Consider the following 18211-nt stretch of genomic DNA (forward strand, 5'->3'; position numbering starts at 1 on the left):
TCAAAGCATCTACTATCACATGATAAACCTTTTACATTAAAGTAGATAAAACTGTCAGACATTGACAGTAGAAAGTTCTCTAACACTTCCATGGTAGCCCGTACAAAGGGACTATCACTAAATGAGAAAGAAAACGACATTCAAAAGTTCTTGAAGAATTGCTGGAACACATACAGACCATTCATCAAGTAAGAAGAACCCCGGTTCAAGCTGCCTAGCAACAATCATATGGTTTGGTTACCTTCTTTGGTTTGTATTTCAAAATCTCCCAAAGTTATTTCCCATTGAAGTTCGACATGCGGTAGTGGTTTTTTACGCTCTTCATGAACATCTGATTGATGCAGCAAAAGATTTAGTAACATATACACCAGGGACTCCATTCCTCTCTTGAGTTCAACACCCAATTGTTCTGACCATCGATGCAATTTTCAAGCCCTCTAAAAGTAGGGAACAACTAAAGCGTATTGCTAGCACACCAAGCAATATGGCATCATCATCAAAACAACCTCGACAACTCCGCGGATCTGAGGACTTTGGCAAAACTCCAAGAATGCTAGAATACAGTACAGAGGAAAAGGTACGACATTTAATTAATAGACCTAATGATTTACAATGGTTTTAAAAACTTTAAAAAGTAGACATCCGTTTTTTCACCTAAGTTTCATTAATAAATTTATGGAGTTTGTACACCCTCACACTTTTTTTGATGAATTGTTAGAGGATATTGGAATCAAAAATAATCTTGAGCACTTTCACATTAAATTTGGATGGAAATATACGAACAATATTGGCCAATATTTATATAAACCCTTTGACACATTTGCTGAGCCTTTTGATCTTAGTGAACCTTGTGTTTGCCATACCCAAAAACAATTTAAAAACTTACTAGAAAATTTTAGCCATCTTGGTGAGCATGTTCTTACTACTCAGCCAAATTTCATAAGACAACACACATTAAGGGATAATGTATCCAAAGGCCTCAACCATATCCCACTTGTCCATGTACATCTTCATTCAGTTAAGGCCGAGTTCAAGAAGGGTTGGGCAAAATTATGCCAATTACTAAATATGAATTGTACACCGTCTCACTTTCAGTTAATTGAAGAAAGACTAGGAAAAACCTTCCAATCCATCTTCCCAAATGATAGGCATAATCAAATTCCCTGGTTCATGGAAAACGATATCTTAGACGAAATGGAGTTTATCCAAAAACACATTTTTATATGTGGTTTGGATAAATTGGTCCAAACTCCTGTCTTTATTTATAAACGAATCATTAGATTGCATGCAAAGGACAGATTGAATTCTTCAAATTCATGCCTATACACGAATGCAATAACACCATCCTTTCAGTCATTAATTCACGATGCAAGGAGTTTAATGTTATACCTTCTCTTGATAGAGGTCTTCCCTACATTATGGGAAATTATAAAATTCACAAATCAAAGTTTTGTTGGATAGCAAATGCCCATGATTGTGTTTTCTCCCCTGTGGCTAGTATGATCACTAATTTTTTGCAAGGTTTATCTAACAGGCTTATTGAATATACCGAGAACTTTCAAAAAAACCTTCAAACATTCTCAAAGGTTAATACAAATGCATACTGGATCAATAACAACCAGTAAAAAGCTTTAAGAAACCTTCCTAAACTGATTTATTCTATCCATATATATGATATTAAAGCTTGTTATGAAGCAATTCCTCACCATGGGAAGCGTAGCCTGATGGAGTCTTTGAGAAACATTAAAAAATTAATAATTTGTTAAGGTTATAAAGTCTTTAAACCATCTAGAAGCAAAATCACCGTTACAAAACAGAAATCATAAGTAAAATGGTCCTTCAAAATATTTGAGGCCTTAAATATCTTTGTGTTAGACAATTGCTTCTCAAGGTTAGGGACGGATATATACCGACAAACTAAAGGAATCCCAATGGGATACTCATGTTCTCCTTTATGGTGCAATCTACAACTTTCTTGGTTTGAGCTAGAATATGTAAGAAAATTATTCAGACTAAAAAAAAATGATATGCTTTTAGCTTTCATACACTCTAATCGGTATATGGATGATCTCCTATTCATCAATAACACATATATTACACAATGCATGAATTCACAACAAACCTTTGTCTCCTAAGGACCCCTTTACAATATATCCATTGGATATCATTTTAGTTAAATGAACTCATACAAGGTTTGGTTCTACATATTTGAGCACAAAAATAATTCGACAAAGACCTTCCATTGGGGAATACACTATGAAAACATCATGGAAAAAAGACGCATTACTAGGACACCAAGTATCCTTCATACAAGCAACCAGCAATTGCCCTACACAATTAGCATACAAAATATGTGTGTCACAGGTCTTACCCATTGACGAGCGCAAAGCGTGACACGGATCCCGAAGGCCTCAAACACCAGGAGCGGATGCACGCCGACCTGGCCACGGGAAATGAACAAGGGGCACCACCTAGCTTTGAGCTAGCGGCTAGGACGCAGACAATAGTGATTTGAAATAGCACAAACACTACACACACACACACACACACACACACACACAGAGACAAGTGATGAAAAGCCCTCGGGATGTGAGGGAAATTTGATTCAATGCAATCTTTACAAAAACCTTAGCTTCATCGAGATGGCGGCTATGGTGTGTGTTTGTGTGTGTGTGTGTGTGTGTGTGTGTGTGTGTGTGTGTGAGTGAGAGAGAGAGAGAGAGAGAGAGAGAGAGAGAGAGAGGAGATTCGCAAGCAGATGGTAAGGTGCTTGGTCAACCTCTTGGTGCAAGGTTCAACAAATCTTATGGTGATGTGTCTGTCAGATGTGGTAGTTAGAACGACAAGGATGGCTTTCCACTCTACTAATGGGGATGCTTAAAAATGTTGAACTTTGGTGGATATTCTCATTAGGTCTTGTCATGGTTTATATGATGAGGCTACTCGTGCTAGACGAGCTGGAGTTTTTGGATACCTAAAGACCACTATCTCGATGATCTTGGATCAAATGCTGTGGCGGGCCATGGCAGTTTAGAGTTTGACAATCAACGTGGACGTTTTCTCTCGCCTATGCAATATACCTTACGGCTACCGACTTAATTGGACTTAATTGGAAAGTTCGGGAGGATATACCACTTGAAGAAATGGGGTTATGATGGGATTGCTTTTTCTCGAAGGTGATCGACATGGGGATGACGCTGAACTGCAGAGAGTTTTTCAATATCGACAATTGGTTGTGAGTATCGGACAAGGGGCTAGGCAGGTTTTTTTAATCGAGTTAAAAATAGCTTATAGCTATCAATAAAAAATAAAAAGGGTGCACGTCGACTGCATGCACAAGAGGAGGGGCTGCATGTGGGTGAACGCCATGAGTGGCCAGGCTGTGGGCGGGCTGCAGTTCATGGGGAAAGTGGCGCCACCTGGTGGCCATGCAATTGATGGGTCAGGCCGGGAGAAGGTGGGGCCAAGCTAAGGACAGGGTGAACGAAGAGGAGAGGGAGCTGAGCGCTGCAGTTGTTGCAGGGTTGGCCTCCCAAGGGAGGGGTGGCTTTGAGCAGTAAAGAGGAGCATCATTGCACGGGGAAGGGGCCGACTTGCAAGGGCCGCTTCACAGACAAGGGGGGCACCGTCTTGGCAATGCATAAGGGAGCAAGGAAGCTCGTCATTCAAGGGGGCTCGGCTTGCAAAAGGAGGTTGGCCAGTGCTCTGTAAGATCCAGGAGACAAAACGTTGAGGGAGACCTCTCAAACGCCACTTACCAGAAAGCAAGGGGGGTTGCCCAAATGGGTGCAGCTTGGGGACTTTTCCGTGATCGAGAGCAGGAGATGAAGGCCTAGAGCTGAGGGCTCTAGAGAAACTACGGAGCAGAACCGTGGGCAGGTTTTGAAGGTCAGGAGGACGCTGGTGAGCAAAGCCAAGGAGCTGCATGGAGGGTTGCACCACCTGAGGGGCTGGATAACGCAAGACGGAGGGGCGCTTTGAGGGTTCTAGTAAGGAGAGCCACGTGCATTTGACCATGCGCTGCATAAAGAGGAGGGACAAGAAGCAGAGGACGAGGGTCGTCTTGGGTATGCAGAGCCTCCATGATCCGTATCCAAAGCAACAATGGCTGGTCTCTATACAGACATATCGTAGGAGAGTGAGCCTACCTTGGTAGCACTATAGTTAAAAGCTCGTAAGTAGGCTTGCATACCGAGAGTGAGCATCGCATTCGTTGTGGCCCTTGTGGATGCAATAACGAGGAGCTCAGGAGCAATAGAAAGGAAAGGTGGCGTCAGGGGCTAATTGTTGGGTGTTTAAGCAAGGGAATACATGGTAGCCGCAGCCTGCAGGAAATGGAGGGCAGGGCGACCCAGAGGCTATGGTGACTGTGAAGCGAAGGGGAATAATTTCTTGAGACCCATCGTTATACCTCCCTTTTTTGAAAGTTATTGCAGTGATATTTGCCTATGTTTATCCCCAAATGGTGTCAATCTTCTCCCTCACTCTCATGTTTAATTGTTGATTAATTGTTTGCCAAAGAATATGTGAGCTAGGGCGGGTGGTGTATGCAAAAGAGATTGGAATTGGCTATAAAGCTATTGCCTGTTGTAGGTTTTGAAAGTTCAAGGAAATATTGGTGTACGTCTTCCAGAGATGTTGCAAGTGATGGTGTGTGAATCAATATTGAATAGCATGAATCTAGTTGAGGGTGATGCTTGGTGCTAGGATTGTATGCAGTTAAGGTTGGTTGGGAACAGGCAAGGACAATAGTTGTTGCTATAGCAACGTCTAGGTGTGTGTTTACTAGGGGATAGGGGTGTTGTGGAATCACTGGGTTATATAGAGGCAGTCAGATTATGTGTTCGGTGTTTTCCCATTTCTCCCTTTCCATCTTGTGGTGCTCCCACGGAGGATCCAATGATTGGTTCCTAACAAGGTGTTCGTGAGTCAAGATGAAGCAGGAATTTGGTCCGGTGTTCAAAGGAGATGAAGATGCAGAGGATTGGATTGCCAATTTTGAGCTATTTATGTTGACAGTATTACAGATGCCAGGTGATGAAGCAAAGCTCCGGACTCTACCTTTGGTGCTGCGAGGTAAAGCAAAATCTTGGTTCGATGGGTTCGAACATGCATATAAGCAAAATTGGATCGGATTTTGAGAGCACTTTCTACAAAGGTATCGAAAGGTGGTGTCGCTTCGGAAGCGGATGCAAAGATCAAAGGCTTGCAGCAAGACGTTGTCAGGAGTTTTTTGGAGCAAGGGATTGCGCATATGTACATACACATGCATGGTGCATCAAATAAAGGATTGCCCATTTTCCTTAGCCAGGGGGTTTCGTGGGGCCCACATGTGTACAGGTAGGACACCATGTACATAGTGCATCGATTTTCATCGTTACTAGTACCATTGTGTTTTTCTACAATAAGGAGGAGTTGGTAGCGCGTAAAACTTCTCGAGGAAGCTATCCGCGGGCCGACGACGTGAGGTCAGCAGGTGCGTCAGATGGCATCTAGTGGCGTCAGGAGGGCGAACGAGGTCAATATTTGCACGCAGATGAGGACGGACACAACGTGGGTGTTTGCTTGTGAGAATTATGCAGAAAGGTCATCATGAGGACCTTTTTTTGGGGCCACTTCACGTGGTGGCGAGGTGCATTATTGGAAAAAAGCTGAGTGCCAGGTGTGCGAATGATGCAAAAAGGTGACAACTATGCACTGCGAGGTTAGTTTTTGGCCTGTTCGGGGTCCGTTTGAGGTCATCTAAAAGACCAAGGGTGCCTAACTAATAAAGCTAAGTGTGGGAACTGAAAAAACTGAGAGCAGACCAGAAAAAACGTGGAGAAGAGAGGAGGAACAGCCGCAGGTGTGTTTTTGCTCATTTTGGAGCCTGTTTTGGCCGTAAACTGCTCATCCGAGGTCGGATTTGAGCACTTTGACATTGTAGACTGGGGTTTTGGGCCGTTCCGGACGCGATGGCGCTGTCCATTTTGCCAAATTCCTCACTCTTTTTCTGCTGTTTTTCTGTGTAAGTTTCTCCTATGAGCGAAGTTCTGCTCCAGTTTGTGATTGTATCTGGTATCTTTTACCCAGATTGTGTGAGCTATTTGCCCCATTGGTGTTGGCCCAAGCTCATTTGTATCTAAACATCAGAAATTCTCCTCTTTTGAGCTGAGTTTTTTGGGTGTGTGTATGTGTGTGTGTGTGTGTGTGTGTGTGGAGTGGGCAAGTGGATAGTCTCTCTCCTCTCACTCCAGAGGTGTGTTCCCTGTCTCGGCCAGGTGTGTTGTGTAAGCCGAGTGGTGCCCCATAGTGTGTGTGTATCTTCCCAAGAGTGTGTGTCGGGTCGTTATAGAGGCGCTGTGTGTGTTTTCATCGCGCTCACATTCTTTTGGTGCCCCCACTGAGGATGAAAACACACACAGCGCCTCTATAACGACCCGACACACACTCTTGGGAAGATACACACACACACTATGGGGCACCACTCGGCTTACACAACACACCTGGCCGAAACAGGGAACACACCTCTGGAGTGAGAGGAGAGAGACTATCCACTTGCCCACTCCACACACACACACACACACACACACACACATACACACACCCAAAAAACTCAGCTCAAAAGAGGAGAATTTCTGATGTTTAGATACAAATGAGCTTGGGCCAACACCAATGGGGCAAATAGCTCACACAATCTGGGTAAAAGATACCAGATACAATCACAAACTGGAGCAGAACTTCGCTCATAGGAGAAACTTACACAGAAAAACAGTAGAAAAAGAGTGAGGAATTTGGCAAAATGGACAGCGCCATCGCATCCGGAACGGCCCAAAACCCCAATCTACAATGTCAAAGTGCTCAAATCCGACCTCGGATGAGCAGTTTACGGCCAAAACAGGCTCCAAAATGAGCAAAAACACACCTGCGGCTGTTCCTCCTCTCTTCTCCACGTTTTTTCTGGTCTTCTCTCAGTTTTTTCAGTTCTCACACTTAGCTTTATTAGTTGGGCACCCTCGGCCTTTTAGATGACCTCAAACGGACCCCGAACAGGCCAAAAACTGACCTCGCAGTGCATAGTTGTCACCTTTTTGCATCATTCGCACACCTGGCACTCAGCTTTTTTCCAATAATGCACCTCGCCACCACGTGAAGTGGCCCCAAAAAAAGGTCCTCATGATGACCTTTCTGCATAATTCTCACAAGCAAACACCCACGTTGTGTCCGTCCTCATCTGCGTGCAAATATTGACCTCGTTCGCCCTCCTCACGCCACTAGATGCCATCTGACGCACCTGCTGACCTCACGTCGTCGGCCCGCGGATAGCTTCCTCGAGAAGTTTTACGCGCTACCAACTCCTCCTTATTGTAGAAAAACACAATGGTACTAGTAACGATGAAAATCGATGCACTATGTACATGGTGTCCTACCTGTACACATGTGGGCCCCACGAAACCCCCTGGCTAAGGAAAATGGGCAATCCTTTATTTGATGCACCATGCATGTGTATGTACATATGCGCAATCCCTTGCTCCAAAAAACTCCTGACATAATTTGCCCACCCCCTAGCCTGCTAGATCATTCATGATCAGCAGCAGCAAAGAGAGATATGAGACTCGCCAAAAGAATGTGAGCGGGATGAAAACACACACAGCGCCTCTATAACGACCCGACACACACTCTTGGGAAGATACACACACACACTATGGGGCACCACTCGGCTTACACAACACACCTGGCCGAGACAGGGAACACACCTCTGGAGTGAGAGGAGAGAGACTATCCACTTGCCCACTCCACACACACACACACACACACACATACACACACCCAAAAAACTCAGCTCAAAAGAGGAGAATTTCTGATGTTTAGATACAAATGAGCTTGGGACAACACCAATGGGGCAAATAGCTCACACAATCTGGGTAAAAGATACCAGATACAATCACAAACTGGAGCAGAACTTCGCTCATAGGAGAAACTTACACAGAAAAACAGCAGAAAAAGAGTGAGGAATTTGGCAAAATGGACAGCGCCATCGCGTCCGGAACGGCCCAAAACCCCAATCTACAATGTCAAAGTGCTCAAATCCGACCTCGGATGAGCAGTTTACGGCCAAAACAGGCTCCAAAATGAGCAAAAACACACCTGCGGCTGTTCCTCCTCTCTTCTCCACGTTTTTTCTGGTCTTCTCTCAGTTTTTTCAGTTCCCACACTTAGCTTTATTAGTTGGGCACCCTCGGCCTTTTAGATGACCTCAAACGGACCCCGAACAGGCCAAAAACTGACCTCGCAGTGCATAGTTGTCACCTTTTTGCATCATTCGCACACCTGGCACTCAGCTTTTTTCCAATAATGCACCTCGCCACCACGTGAAGTGGCCCCAAAAAAAGGTCCTCATGATGACCTTTCTGCATAATTCTCACAAGCAAACACCCACGTTGTGTCCGTCCTCATCTGCGTGCAAATATTGACCTCGTTCGCCCTCCTGACGCCACTAGATGCCATCTGACGCACCTGCTGACCTCACGTCGTCGGCCCGCGGATAGCTTCCTCGAGAAGTTTTACGCGCTACCAACTCCTCCTTATTGTAGAAAAACACAATGGTACTAGTAACGATGAAAATCGATGCACTATGTACATGGTGTCCTACCTGTACACATGTGGGCCCCACGAAACCCCCTGGCTAAGGAAAATGGGCAATCCTTTATTTGATGCACCATGCATGTGTATGTACATATGCGCAATCCCTTGCTCCAAAAAACTCCTGACATAATTTGCCCACCCCCTAGCCTGCTAGATCATTCATGATCAGCAGCAGCAAAGAGAGATATGAGACTCGCCGCATCACAGGTCTCCTCATCCCTCACAGACATCACTCGCTCTTCAAAAAACTCATCTTGCTCCACCATCATCAACCTGGCATGATACAATTTAAGACGCAACCCATTTACCCTTGACTTATGTAGAATACCATCCAGGTTAGCCAGCTGATATGTGCCATTTGGAAAACACTCTACTACCTTGAAAGGGCCTTCCCACTTAATTTGAAACTTCTTTTGGAAGGTGTTGTCCAGCTTACTGTTGTAACGCAAAACCAAGTCATGTTGCTTGATACCCTTACTTTTGACCTTTTCATTTAGCTTTGTCAAAGCCTTATCCTGCCTCTGCCCATAATGCTCCAAAGCGCTCATCCTATCCAACTGGACCTCTTGTAACTGCAAGAGCCTCTCTTTGAATGCATCACTAGGCGGCCCAAGCAACTTCTCTAACATCTTGACCGCAGGCAACTCTACCTCCACAGGCAATAGTGCTTCCTTTCCATACACCAAATGAAATGGAGTAAACCCTGTACCTGTCTTCACCGAAGTACGGTAAGCCCATAATGCACTAGGCAATTCCAAATCCCAATTCTTTCCTTGGTGCTCTGTCACTTTAGAAAGAATTTGTACCAACTCACCATTAAATCTTTCATTTAAGCCATTACACTGCGGGTAATAAGGAGTGGTATGCTGGTGCCTAATCTTCATCTTTGTGCATAAGAAGGCTAGCAATTTAGCCCTAAATCCTGGCCCCTTATCTGAAAGTAGCTCCAGTGGCACCCCAAACTTACAACATATTTCATCATACACAAATTTTGCCACATCCTTTGCAGTGATCTGTTTTACTGCTATAGCCTCTGCCCATCTAGAGAGATAGTCCACTGCCGTCAAAATATAGCTTTTGCCCCTGCTTGTGATAGGTAACGGGCCTATTGCATCAATTCCCCACTTTTCAAACACATCAAACGCCATAATGGTTTTTCGTAGCTCTGGCTTCAACACTCTCTTCCCAAATGCTTGACACCTATTGCAAGACCTACACCAATGGTGAACATCCTTGTGCAAACTAGGCCATACATACCCCTCTTGCAAAATCTTATGCAAGGTGATCTTTAGAGCAAAATGGCCACCACATGCGCCTTCGTGATTCTCTTCCAACACTCTGTAAAGCTCCTCCCGCCAAGGTACACGTCTCAACACGAGATCAGCCCCTTTCATGTATAAGACATCACCAATCAATTTGTACTTGTATGCTCTACGCACAAAGCCATACTTCTTAGACTTCTGAATCTCCTTTGGAATGATTCCTGTTAGCAAAAACTCCTCTTCTTGAGCCAAACTTTCCCGGCCATGATAAAGAGGTAAAGTGGTCCTCAACACAAATAGCTCCCCAATCATGCCTTGAGCTGCTTCATGTGCCTCTCCATTTAGAGCACGTTCAATGTGTCTGATACTCCATGCTTCAAACTTTTTTAACAGGCCTTTAATTCTGAAGCACATTTCCTTCAATGAGGTGTTCTTGCTCTTCCACACACCCAACACTTGCTTCACCACTAACAAGGCATCACCTTTTATGCTCAACCTTCGAACCCCATGCTTCAAACAAATGTGTAATCCGGCTTCCAATGTAGCATATTCAGCCTCATTGTTACTATGAGCATCCAATTTGAACCCTCTCTTGCATACTAGCTTCCCCTCTGGATCATAAAGTGCTATACCCCCTGAAGCTGCATCATGGCTCTTTTTGTATGAACCATCAAAGAACAACACATGTGCATTGCTGATCTGTGGCACTTCTTCAACTACCTTTCTCACCACCTCTTCCTTAACAATAAGGGGATTCTCCTTGTAGGTCAACAAATCAGCTAGGGTAGCCCTTGTACTATCTTCCACTAGAAAAGAGAACTCAAACTCTTGCAGCTCAATTACCCATTTCTTCACCACATTTGACATGTTACTACCATTAATTAACTGTGGCAAAAAGGCATAACTCGTCAAGAAAACAAAAGGCCGTGGTAGCAAGTAATGACGAAATCGTCGACAAGCAAATATTACACTAGCCATCACTAGCTCTACTTCCGATAACTTTCTCTCCGCTACCAACTTCACTCGGCTTGCACAATACACTGGCCTCATATAATGGCTGCCCTTCCCCTTTTGCAATAGCATGGCTCCAATGGCATCATCCCCTACTGATGGATTTACATAAAAAACTTTCTCCCAATCAGGAGCCTGCATGGCTGACAACCCCCCTAACACCTCTTTCACCTCTTGAAACACTTCTTCACACTTGTCATCCCATTGCAATGGATCATGCTTTGCCACTTGTTGTAATGGATAAAGAAGCTGCGAAGACAATGGAATAAACCGTGCCATGTACTTCACTTTGTGTATAAAGGTTGCCAATTGCTTCGTACTCATAGGTGATGGAAGAAGAATAATAGACTTAACCTTATCTGGATCAGCCTCAATGCCATTTTCTGACACCATATGGCCCAATAACTTCACCCTTGGCTGTGCTAGATGACATTTCTTTGGATTTAGTTGTCCTCCACATTCATCATATCGAGCCAATACCATCTGCAACTTCTCATGATGCTCAGCCCTACTGCTATAGACACAGAAGTCGTCCATAAAAGCCTTAACACAACTACCAATGAATGGTTCCAACACCCAATTTGCTCTTTCTTGATAGACAGATGGTCCATTTGACAACCCAAATGGCAATACTGTGTAGCAATAGCAGCCCCATGGCGTAATAAAAGTTGTCTTTGTGCGGTCTTTAAGAGCAATCTTCAATTGAAAATAGCCTGAAAAACCATCACACACACTGTACCTCTCATAACCTGCCACTGAATCCAAGATCTGATCGATGAATGGAAGAGGATATGGGTTCTTCTTAGTGGCTGCGTTTAAGGGTTTAAAATCTACACAAATTCTCCACTTCCCATCCTTCTTTGGACTGACTACTACTGGACTCACCCATTCTGTGGTCTCCACTGGAACTATGAACCCTGCCTTCAATAACTTGTCCACCTCTACCCGCAAGGCTTCCATTTGCTCTTGACCCATCCTTCTTAGCCTTTGACGCACTGGCTTAGCATCTTCTTTCAGCTCTATATGCATCTCTTCACCCTTGAACCCTCTGATCTCTTCATATGAAGTAATGAACAAATCAGGAAAACTAGCCAGCATATGCAAATATATATCCTTCTCCATAGCTGAGAGGTCTCCACTGATCATTTGTGTCATCAATTCCTGCTTCTTTGACAACTCAATCTTGGTTTGCATCAGCCCTTCAATCACTTCATAAGGCCCTTCACTTTCATCTTCAACTTCCTTCGCAAATGCGACTAAACCAATCTCCTGGATTTCTTTGTCCATCAAAAGAAATGCAACATCAACATCCTCATCACTGCTGGTAGTGCTATCACTATCCTCATCTGTCACCGTGGAAGAGTCTTCATCACTAGACTCATCCTCATCTTCATAAAGCTCCTCTAATCGTTTCCTTGTGTCCATATTATAAAGCTTCTTGGTACCTGTCTTTCCATAGAGGCTAATTGTACCATGTCGCCAATCTTGAACAGCTCCCACTGCACGTAACCATGGTCTGCCCAGTATAATAGGATATGCTCCCAACCCTGCTGGCATCACATGAAAATCAACCACTGCCTTTGCATCATATGCCTCCACTTCTAAGCTCTTTACAACACCCAAGCATTTTACTTTTTGATGGTTTGCCAATCTTATGCGAAAACCTGACACCCCAGCCACTGTGAGACCCATCTTCTCAACACATGAGTGTGTTATGACGCATATTTGGGCTCCTCCATCCACATAACCTTGTCCCAAATTTTTTCTTTTATGCCACACATCTACTATTGGACAAATGTCTGGTAGCTCATCCATTGCCAACACTTTTACTGAACCCCTCTCTGGCTCTTTCTCCATTGGGTTAACCATCCTCTTCCACTGTCGCTTTAGCTTAGGCACCATCTCTATAAGCTGCCCAAAAGTAACATCTGCCTTCCTGCTCGTCAGATCCTCCTTCAAGTCATAGCTTAATTGCCCATCCCCTAGTGGAAAATCTGAAACATGAAACTTTCGACGAGCTCTCCTTTTCCTCTTGGCCTTGACATCCTCGCCTTCATGGCTCTTTCCTTTCTTCTTACTAGGACCTGGGGCACTTCTTCCTTCCTTATCCTCTGTGGTCCTCTTCCCAATAGGCATCACTAATGTATCCTCTAGCTTTGATGCCTTCTCCAAGGTGACTACACTTAGCACTTTTGTCTTTCCCTTTTCCTCCTGGGTCAGTCCACTGGTTCCTTCGTCTCCCTTAATTTCGATGCCATAATCATTTGATCTAGTTAGCACCTGTCTTGGCAATGGATACATGTCTCCCCCCATCCTTGGTGGCTTATCACATTGCGGGCTGATGTGACCCAACTCTCCACAATTATAACATGTGGGCGTCTGCCTCCAAAACCTACTATTACTTTGTCCAGCACCATTCCTAGGTCTTTCTTCACCTCCTGGCTGATTTGCAAACCGCCCTCGACCTCGATTATTTCCCACTTGACCTAGCATGTTTAGGCTGAGATTCTTCATCAGATCAACCACTTGCCTCATGTCTTGCCTTAGGCCATCATCTTGCACTGCTGTAGTGACCACTGCTGGCATAACCTGAGTAGTAACAGGAACCACTGGTTCATGATGAACCCCTGACATGCGCCCTTGTAAAGACTCTATAGGCTGAAATTCAGACCTCATTGGCAAAGACTCCACCCCTAACTGGCTCATTTTCCTCAGCTTCCACTCTTTGTTCCTTGCTACCTCTAGTGCATCTTCATATGTCCTAGGCTTCTTTAGCTCCACTCTCCAACGTATATTCTCCCAAAGACCAGCCAAGAACCTGTCCTTCTTCATCATGTCAGGCGGGGGTACCTGTGGTGCTAAAGCCTTGCACATTCTCTCCCATGCCAATGAAAACTTACGTATGTACGCATCTACTGGCTCACCTTCCTTCTGCACCAAACCTTGTACTTCTTGCCACACTTTGTCAGGATCTTCTATCTTCACAAACTCCACTTCCAATCCATGCCTTAGATTGTCCCAACTCAATCTTATAGGTGGATCTGCTGCACGCAACTCCTCTTCAAATGCCTTGGACCAAACTCGTGCATCACTCTTCAAACAAATTTGGAGAAGGCGTAACATTTGCGTAGGGTCATGAATCTGGTTGCTAATGCAGGCAACCTCCATCTTTTCCAAAAATTCTTCCACATCTTCATCACTTCTTCCATGAAACTCCGGATAAGAGAAAGCCATGGCTACCCAAATTATGATGCTTTGAGAACTCCTTCGAACACACGTGCAAGAACCCAAAACTTTTCACTTCCCAATCCCTAGAAACTTCAATGGAGCTCAACTTTAGATAAGGACAAACACATGCACATCAAATGAGTTTTCATAGTTGATCATCGGAATGACAACAGGCAAAGGACATTCCAGGATCTCTCTCAATCTTCTTGGCCCAAACATAAAGACTATGCGCTGCTGGAAAAAGATCTTCCTGGACACATGAACATTAATCTGAATTCTTTGCGTTAAATGAAAACGAGTGAACTGAGGGCCATTTTGATCATCCATTAAAGCCAACCATGAAGCTCCCAAGAAGGCACACCTGACTCAACCTCTGATTTTGCCAAAATTTCAGCAGCATAACAGCATAAATGGCTCAAAATACCAAAAAACCAACCATCATAACTTGGGAAAATTTCGACAGAGTTTCCCCAGAAGTAGAGCAGTAGGAACCCAAAATATAGACTGTATCAGTATGCATAAACTGCCAACAATAGAACCCGAGCATCAAATAGGACTCACTAGTACATAGCCTATGGTGAGGTCACGAAAAGGGTGCTCCAGCTACCTGTATCACCGAAAGGATCTCCACATTTGAGAATCCCCCAGCTCAATAAAAACCTCACGCTATCGACCCTCACACGAAAGCTAATGCAAATCGCGTATAGTCAAGTCTCAGAAATGACTATCTTCCAGACCAAGTCTCAGAAATGGCTGGGACTGCCAAATAAAACCATATATGGCTCCACAAAGGCGTACAATGGCAGTTTCCACAAGTAACGTACAATCCAACAGACAATGCGCTCAAATAGGCGCCAAGTGATGCATTCCCACAACAACTGCAAGTGACATCACTGTACTCCAGCTACCTGTACCTGTGTGAATCACCTGTACCTGTCCCTGTCCCTGTTCCTGTAACCTGTAATCTGCAACCTGCAATCCCGAAGCTCGAAGCTTGAAGCTCGAAGCAGAAGGTACTCGAAGAAGATCCTCAGTGGGGGCACCAAAAGAATGTGAGCGGGATGAAAACACACACAGCGCCTCTATAACGACCCGACACACACTCTTGGGAAGATACACACACACACTATGGGGCACCACTCGGCTTACACAACACACCTGGCCGAGACAGGGAACACACCTCTGGAGTGAGAGGAGAGAGACTATCCACTTGCCCACTCCACACACACACACACACACACACACACATACACACACCCAAAAAACTCAGCTCAAAAGAGGAGAATTTCTGATGTTTAGATACAAATGAGCTTGGGCCAACACCAATGGGGCAAATAGCTCACACAATCTGGGTAAAAGATACCAGATACAATCACAAACTGGAGCAGAACTTCGCTCATAGGAGAAACTTACACAGAAAAACAGCAGAAAAAGAGTGAGGAATTTGGCAAAATGGACAGCGCCATCGCGTCCGGAACGGCCCAAAACCCCAGTCTACAATGTCAAAGTGCTCAAATCCGACCTCGGATGAGCAGTTTACGGCCAAAACAGGCTCCAAAATGAGCAAAAACACACCTGCGGCTGTTCCTCCTCTCTTCTCCACGTTTTTTCTGGTCTTCTCTCAGTTTTTTCAGTTCCCACACTTAGCTTTATTAGTTGGGCACCCTTGGCCTTTTAGATGACCTCAAACGGGCCCCGAACAGGCCAAAAACTGACTTCGCAGTGCATAGTTGTCACCTTTTTGCATCATTCGCACACCTGGCACTCAGCTTTTTTCCAATAATGCACCTCGCCACCACGTGAAGTGGCCCCAAAAAAAGGTCCTCATGATGACCTTTCTGCATAATTCTCACAAGCAAACACCCACGTTGTGTCCGTCCTCATCTGCGTGCAAATATTGACCTCGTTCGCCCTCCTCACGCCACTAGATGCCATCTGACGCACCTGCTGACCTCACGTCGTCGGCCCGCGGATAGCTTCCTTGAGAATTTTTACGCGCTACCAACTCCTCCTTATTGTAGAAAAACACAATGGTACTAGTAACGATGAAAATCGATGCACTATGTACATGGTGTCCTACCTGTACACATGTGGGCCCCACGAAACCCCCTGGCTAAGGAAAATGGGCAATCCTTTATTTGATGCACCATGCATGTGTATGTACATATGCGCAATCCCTTGCTCCAAAAAACTCCTGACAACGTAAGTACAAATTTTGATGCCTTTGTTGATAAATTTGAAGCTTATTGGGGGGATTTTGCGGCTGTTACCCAAGCAACCCATGTCGGATACTTTAAGCTGGAAAGGTTTCTATCTTGCTTGCATCCCTATGTTTGTGAGAGGGTGGACTATGAAGATCCAAGGACCTTTGATGAAGCTGTCAGAGTTGCCAGAGCAAAGAGTCGAAAGATGAAGAAGAAGATGGAGGTAGAATTGTTGCAGTCAGTAATCATGATAGCCAGTGGACCTAGGCCCAAACAAATTGATGAGCAGCAAGAGGTAAAAGCTTATTTTCTTGATATGCATTTGATCAAAGCACAGGAAGATGATGCGAGGCTAGAAGAGGTAGAACAAGTACCAATAAGGGCTCAAAAGGTGCAGAAGCATATTCTGAGTGCCACTCAGCTTGCTTGCTCAAGAGGACAAGGTGATAGAAGATCTGAAAGAAGAGATGTCAGTTCTAGAACTGGTAACGAGGAAGGTAGCAGTGGTCAAAGGATTGGCAAGTTCAAAAGAGGAGTCCGACAGCTCTCATAGCTCTAGCAGCAATTTGGACACAGATAGCATGTGGGAGATAGGATCCATCTCTTCTAGGTACGGAAATTATGATGTTTTTCATGTAGATAAAGTGGAAAAAAATGTATGCGAATTGCATGTCAGTCAGCTAAAGGTCGAAGAGAAGTATAGTGTTACACCTTGTGTGAATTTGCATGTCCAGCAACCCTATCTTGTGTCTCATGATGGTGATCGAGTCCCTATTGGAGGAAAAAATATGGTTTGATTGTGCATCCAGTTTGATAGAAAGGCAAGTTTTTGAGGATGACTTGGAGGAGCTAAGAACAGAAGCTTTGGTAGGTCAAGTTGAGTTATCTATGCACGGGGTGCGGCAACCTTCTCTTGGTGAGCATATGGAGGTGCACGGTGAAGTTTTAGAGTTTGTGTGTAGCTGTGGAGAGCTAGCTCCGGCAGATGACTCTACGGAAACAGATACAAGTGTAGCCTATAAGAGGGAGGATCTATGTAGCGAGGAAGGTGCCGCCAACCTTGAAGGTGATGAGGTATTTGAAGAACAGGTTAAAGCTTCAGCAGATCATGCTCTTGAGTATGAAAAGGTGGCCTTGGAGCCGTTTTCAGAGGGTTTGGATACAGGTTTGCAAAGGGATCAGGTTTGCTTGACTATGCAGCAGGTGGAGGCAAATGGCAGGGTCTTGCTATTTTATTTAATGTTGTGGATACATGTGTTATTGGAGGTTGCTTTACAGGTATTTTTGTATCAGTGGCAAGTTTTTTTTGAAGTGGACTATACCATGGAGGGTTCTGTAGCAGATGGTAGGATAGCTGCTTATGATTCAGGTTTCTCAAGTGATGGAAAGTGTGCTTATAGCGGACACAAAGACTTATGGATACAGGGTGACAACGCTCCAAGCTATGAAGAGCTGGAAGGGTGGCGTGTCTATTGGTCTACAAGCGCAAAGTAAGGCTTGGATGTACATGATTTACAAGTGGATGGCCATGGCCATTCTTTTCTTTTTGATCCAGGTGGAGCCTACACTGTGAGTGGGGAAGCTGCGAGCTTTCCATTTGACCCTGGAGGATGATGCAGCAGATGATTTTATCTCAATCTCTAACCTCTCTATATAGCCAATATATATCTATGTTATATCATTCTCTCTATACAGTCTTCTTTTATCTAAATAATATTGTGGTTGAGCATGAATTCTCAACTAGGGGGTGGGAAATGATGGTGCAACCAAATCTGGTCGACCCGATGACAAGCCAACACTATGAGAGATCGTGGTGTTTACCACGGGCCATTACCGCAAAACAAGAGAGAGGAATTCAAAATGAGGAGAGAGAATCGTTTT

General features: G+C 44.6%; 1 protein-coding gene across 1 annotated transcript; it reads right to left on the minus strand.

Moving 5' to 3' along the window:
* Positions 1-3440: 3440 nt before the first annotated feature.
* Positions 3441-4614, minus strand: LOC147462268 (uncharacterized). Its single transcript, XM_086525771.1, has one exon. The coding sequence runs from the start codon at positions 4024-4026 to the stop codon at positions 3469-3471; it is 558 nt and encodes a 185-aa protein (XP_086381897.1). The 5' UTR covers positions 4027-4614; the 3' UTR covers positions 3441-3468.
* Positions 4615-18211: the final 13597 nt, after the last annotated feature.

The sequence above is a fragment of the Adiantum capillus-veneris genome, chromosome 2 (assembly GCF_014529385.1).
Source record: "Adiantum capillus-veneris isolate H3 chromosome 2, ASM1452938v2, whole genome shotgun sequence".
Classification (NCBI taxonomy): domain Eukaryota; kingdom Viridiplantae; phylum Streptophyta; class Polypodiopsida; order Polypodiales; family Pteridaceae; genus Adiantum; species Adiantum capillus-veneris.